At 48.2% G+C, this 6,129-nt stretch overlaps 1 protein-coding gene across 5 annotated transcripts in view; it reads right to left on the reverse strand.

Annotated features, from left to right (window-relative positions):
• VPS16 (VPS16 core subunit of CORVET and HOPS complexes) overlaps nt 1-6,129 on the reverse strand; it is a 309,167-nt gene that overhangs the window by 302,076 nt on the left and 962 nt on the right. The window contains exon 1 of one of the 5 annotated variants that reach the window (XR_008847136.1): nt 608-1,054. The exons of 2 other annotated variants lie outside the window; for them this stretch is intronic. Coding sequence is in view for 1 of the 3 variants with exons in the window: in XM_056535464.1 (XP_056391439.1) it covers nt 608-657 (50 nt within the window). In the remaining 2 variants the exon portion in view is untranslated. Of the gene's footprint in view, nt 1-607; nt 1,055-3,697; nt 3,902-6,129 lie in introns of those variants that run through there. 2 more of the 5 variants (XM_056535466.1, XM_056535464.1) reach the window with 2 other exon arrangements.

Consider the following 6,129-nt stretch of genomic DNA (forward strand, 5'->3'; position numbering starts at 1 on the left):
CCTGCTGCTGCTGCTAATGTCTACAGGGGGGCCCTGCTGCTGCTGCTGCTAATGTCTACAGGGGGGCCCTGCTGCTGCTGCTGCTAATGTCTACAGGGGGGCCCTGCTGCTGCTAATGTCTACAGGGGGGCCCTGCTGCTGCTGCTAATGTCTACAGGGGGGCCCTGCTGCTGCTGCTGCTAATGTCTACAGGGGGGCCCTGCTGCTGCTGCTAATGTCTACAGTGGGGCCCTGCTGCTGCTGCTAATGTCTACAGGGGGGCCCTGCTGCTGCTGCTAATGTCTACAGGGGGGCCCTGCTGCTGCTGCTGCTAATGTCTACAGGGGGCCCTGCTGCTGCTGCTGCTAATGTCTACAGGGGGCCCTGCTGCTGCTGCTGCTAATGTCTACAGGGGGGCCTTGCTGCCGCCGCTGTCTACAGGGGGGCCCTGCTGCCACCGCTGTCTACAGGGGGGCCCTGCTGCCACCGCTGTCTAAAGGGGGGGGGGGGGGCCTGCGTAAGTAAGTGTCCCTGAATGGCAGTTAGGAAATGTAGTCACCCTACCTATACATCCTGTCCTGGACTTTATACTGAAGCGCAAGCATTGCCCCAGCAGCCCTGCACTCACCGATAATACACGTCACCCATAGGATACCAATTAGCTGTGCAGAACTCCATACTGAAAGACGTTTCTCCGTCAGAATAATGCCTAAAATCACCGGGAAGCTGGAGTCATATGACTAAGCCAGTCGACCAATTAGATTAAGCGCATTTGACAGTCACGTGCTTTCTTTCACTATCAGTGTATACTTCCGCTGGAATTGTCGATAGTGAAGGGGTAATAAAACTTCCGTGTGTCTGCTTTATAATGAATGGTACAAAGGCTGGTGGCTTAGTGTATGAGGAATCTGTTGCTAGAAGAGGGAATGTGCTGTGTGGTAGGACCGGTGATGTAAAGTTTTCTACGACTCGTAGAAAACTAAGAGCGCATGCGCAGCACTACGCTGGCCAACGTAGGTGATTTTCCAATCACACGTAAAGTATTTTCCAAGCCGTGAAAAGTGCCATACGCATGCGCGAGTCTACGCTATTTGTAGGCTACGTTAGTAACGTAAACCTGCGCATGCGCAGTAGTTTAGCTTATTGGAAAATACTTTAGATCAGTGTTTCCCAAACAGGGTGCCTCCAGCTGTTGCAAAACTACAACTCCCAGCATGCCCGGTCAGCCTTCGGCTGTCCGGGTATGCTGGTATTTGTAGTTTTGCAACAGCTGGAGGCACTCAGGTTGAGAAACACTTCTTTAGATCATAGGCTTACAATAATAGCTTATCTCTTACCATAGCCGTGGAAATTAGCGTAGCGTAGTTAGTGGGTAGCGTAGTGTAGCCTTAGGCTTACCATAGATTTATATTAGTGTAGTGTACCTAGCGTAGGTTTTAATTTAGCGTAGTTTAGGATTAATAGGGAAAGGAGGTAGGGTATAGGTTTAGAAGAGACTACAAAAGGCATGCTGGGAGTTCTAGTTTAGCTTATATTACATTGAAGGGACCACATCTCTCAGCATGCCCAGACAGCTAAAGGCTTTCCAGGCATGCTGGGAGTTGTAGTTTTACACAGGTATAGAGTAGTTAGCGTAGTGTTAGCGCAATTTTAACATATTTAGTGTAGCATAGTGTTAGCGCAGTTTTAGCGTATTTAGTGTAGTGTTGTATTGTGTTAGCGTAGTTTTAGCGTATTTTGTGTAGTATTAGCGCAGTTTTAGTGCATTTAGTGTAGTGTAGTGTTAGCGCAGTTTTAGCGTATTTAGTGTAGTGTAGTGTTAGCGCAGTTTTAGCGTATTTAATGTAGTGTTAGCACAGTTTTTGTGTATTTAGTGTAGTGTAGTGTTAGCGCAGTTTTAGTGTATTTAGTGTAGCTTAGTGTTAGTGCAGTTTTAGCGTATTTAATTTAGTGTAAGCGCAGTTTTAGTGTATTAAGCGTAGCATAGTGTTAGCGCAGTTTTAGCGTATTTAGTGTAGTGTTAGCACAGTTTTAGCTTATTTAGTGTAGTGTTAGCACAGTTAGCGCAGTTGTAGCTTACTGTTAGCGCAGGTTTAGCGTATTTAGCGTAGCTTACTGTTAGCGCAGTTTTAGCGTATTTAGCGTAGCTTAGTGTTAGCGCAGTTTTTTTGCGTATTTAGCGTAGCGTACTGTTAGCGCAGTCTTAGAGTAGTAGGTGCAGCGTAGTGTTAGTGCAGTTTTAGCATAGTTAGCGTAGTTGTACGCAGGTGTAGTCAGCTACCGTATTTATCGGGGTATACCATGCACCGGCCTATAACACGCACCCTCATTTTACCAAGGATATTTGGGTAAAAAAAAGTTTTTTACCCAAATATCCATGATAAAATGAGGGTGCGTATGTGCGCGTGTATACCCCGATATACCCCCAGGAAAGGCAGGGGGAGAGAAGCGGGCAGCGACGGCAGGGGGAGAGAGGCCGTCGCTGCCCGCTTCTCTCCCCCTGCCTTTCCTGGGGTCTAGAGCGCTGCTGTCGGCCCTTTTCACCCCCTGGTTATCGGCGCCGCTGCCCGTTCTGTCCCCCTGACTATCGGTGCTGGCGCCGATAGCCAGGGGGAGAGAAGCGGCGCCGACAGCCAGGGGGAGAGGAGGGGCAGCGGCACCCATTGCCGGCGCCGCTGCCCCCACATCCCCGGTGGCATAATTACCTGAGTCGGGTCCGCGCTGCTCCAGGCCTGAGTCGGGTCCGCGCTGCTCGGGTCCGCGCTGCTCCGCTGCTCCAGGCCTCCGTCGTTGCTATGCGCTGAACGGCGCGGCGCATGACGTCAGAGCGCCGCGCCGTGCATAGCAACGACGCTGGGGACCAGCGTCGTTTCTATGCACGGTGCGGCGCTCTGACGTCATGCGCCGCGCAGCGCATAGCAACGACGGAGGCCTGGAGCAGCGCGGACCCGACTCAGGTAATTATGCCACCGGGGATGGGGGGAGGCACCCATTGCCGGCGCCGCTGCCCCTTCTCTCCTCCTGGCTGTCGGCGCCGCTTCTCTCCCCCTGGCTATCGGCGCCGGCACCGATAGTCAGGGGGACAGAACGGGCAGCGGCGCCGATAACCAGGGGGTGAAAAGGGCCGACAGCAGCGCTCTAGACCCCAGGAAAGGCAGGGGGAGAGAAGCGGGCAGCGACGGCCTCTCTCCCCCTGCCTTTCCTGGGGGGGTATAGGCGTATAACACGCACACAGACTTTAGGCTAAAAATTTTAGCCTAAAAATTGCGTGTTATACGCCGATAAATACGGTAACTTAGTTTTACAGGCAGATAAAGCGTAGTTTAGAGAGTATAGCTTAGCTTAGTTCTAAAGTGAAGGGGCTACAACTCCCACCATGCCTAGAGAACCAAAGGTCGTCCGGGCAGGATGGAAGTTGTAGTTTTTCAAAAGTAGCAGAGGCACTTGCGCTCTGCTACATTAAAGTAACAGAGGCCATTGGGCTCTGCTACGTTAATGTAGCAGAGGCGAGTACGTCCTTGTACGTTAAAGTAGCAGAGTCAGTTGCGCTCTGCTACGTTAATGCAGTATCCAGCCCTATACAGTGATCAGAAGGCCACTTACCCACCTCCGTTCCTGCTCAGTCACTGGACGTGTAGCATCGCAGGAAGATGACGGAGCTGGAACGGGAGTGGTAAGTTAGGCTCTCCAGGGAAAGATCCCCCAAAAATGTACTTACCCATTATTTTGTGTTTTTCTTCACGTTTCAGATACGTGAATGTGGAGGACTAAGTTGGATTCGGTGGACTACGACCATAACCTGCATTTTTTCTTTTGTTTTAATAAAATGGTTAATGAGGGCTGTGGGGGAGTGTTTTTCCTAATAAAATTGTTTTAACTTGTGTGTGCTTTTTTTTTTATTATTTCTTTACAGGCTTAGTAGTGGAAGCTGTCTTGTAGATGGAGTCCATTACTAAGTCTGGGCTTAGCGTTAGCCCCAAAAACAGCTAGCGCTAACCCCCAATTATTACCCCGGTACCCACTGCCACAGGGGTACCGGGAAGAGCCGATACCAACAGGCCCAGAGCGCCAAATATGGCGCTCTTGGGCCTAGGCGGTAACAGGCTGGCGTTATTTAGGCTGGGGAGGGCCAGTAGCGATGGTCCTCGCTCACCCTGGTAACGTCAGGCTGTTGCTGTTTGGTTGGAATTTGGCTGAAAATGTAAAGACGGGGAACCACACATGTTTTTTTTTTAACAAAAAAAAAAAAAGGGGGGGGGGGGGTTCCCCGTCTTTTCATTTTCAACCAAATACCAACCAAACAGCAACAGTCTGATGTTACCAGGGTGGGCGAGGACCATTGTTACGGGCCCTCCCCAGACTAAATAGCACCAGCCTGTTACCGCCCAGGCCCAAGAGCGCCATACCCTGTGGTGGTGGGTACCGGGGTAATAATTGGGGGTTAGCGCTAGCTGTTTTTGGGGCTAACGTTAAGCCCAGACTAAATATGCTAAAACTACACTACACTAAATACGCTAAAACTGTGCTAACACTAAGCTACACTAAAACTGCGCTAACAGTACACTACACTAAATACGCTAAAACTGCACTAACACTACGCTACACTACACTAAATACGCTAAAACTACGCTAACACAACACTACACTAAATACGCTAAAACTGCACTAACACTAAGCTACACTAAAACTGCGCTAACACTACACTAAATACGCTAAAACTGCGCTTACACTACGCTACACTAAAACTACACTAACACTACACTACACTAAATACTCTAAAACTGCGCTAACATTACACTACACTAAATACGCTAAAACTGCGCTAACACTACGCTACACTAAATACGCTAAAACTGCGCCAACACTACACTAAATACGCTAAAACTGCGCTAACACTACACTAAATATGCTAAAACTGCGCTAACACTAAGCTACACTAAGTACGCTAAAACTGCGCTAACACTGAGCTATGCTAAATACGCTAAAACTGCGCTAACACTAAGCTATGCTAAAACTGCACTAACACTACGCTAAATACGCTAAACCTGCACTAACACTAAACTATGCTAAATACGCTAAACCTGCGCTAACACTAAGCTACGCTAAATACGCTAAATCTGCGCTAACACTAAGATACGCTAAATATGCTAAAACTGCGCTAACAGTAAGCTACGCTAAATACACTAAAACTGTGCTAACACTACACTAAATACGCTAAAACTGCGCTAACACTAAGCTATGCTAAAACTGCACTAACACTACGCTACGCTTAACCTGCACTAACACTAAACTACGCTAAATAGGCTAAACTTCGCTAACACTAAGCTACGCTAAAACTGCGCTAACAGTAAGTTACACTAAATACGCTAAAACTGCGCTAACAGTAAGCTGCACTAAATACGCTAAAACTGCGCTAACACTAAGCTACACTAAATACGCTAAAACTGCGCTTCCACAACACTACACTAAATATGCTAAAACTGCGCCTACACTACACTAAATATGCTAAAATTGCGCTAACACTAAGCTACACTAAATACATAAAAATTGCGCTAATGCTACACTAACTATGCTAAAATTGCGCTAACACTACGCTAACTACTCTATACCTGTGTAAAACTACAACTCCCATCCTGCCTGGACAGCCTTTAGCTGGGCATGCTGGGAGTTATGGTCCCTTCACTGTAAAACATACAAAACTACAACTTTCAGCATGCTTGGGCATGCTGGGAGTTGTAGTCTCTTTACTTTAAAACCTATAACCTACCTCCTTTCACTATAAAACCTAAACTACGCTAACTACGTTACAATCTAAGCTAGCTATGCTACACTAATGTTACACTACGCTAACCCTACGCTTGTTTCCCTCTCCCCGTCTTCTACACTACGCAACCTACTCTAGCTAACTTACGCTAGCCTCGCTACGCTAACTGCGTAGCGGAGGAAAGCTGCGCATGCGCTCTTAGTTTTCTGAGAATCATGCGCAGGTATTTTCCAATCTGTGAAAAACACCATACGCACCATCTACGCTAGAACTAATGCGCATGCGTGACATTACGCAGACATTACGCAATTAGCGTGAACTCGCGCATGCGCATGGCGTTTTCCAAAGATTGGAGAAAACTTTACATCACCCCCAGCTGTTGCAAA

The sequence above is a fragment of the Hyla sarda genome, chromosome 8 (assembly GCF_029499605.1).
Source record: "Hyla sarda isolate aHylSar1 chromosome 8, aHylSar1.hap1, whole genome shotgun sequence".
NCBI classification, from domain to species: Eukaryota; Metazoa; Chordata; class Amphibia; order Anura; family Hylidae; genus Hyla; species Hyla sarda.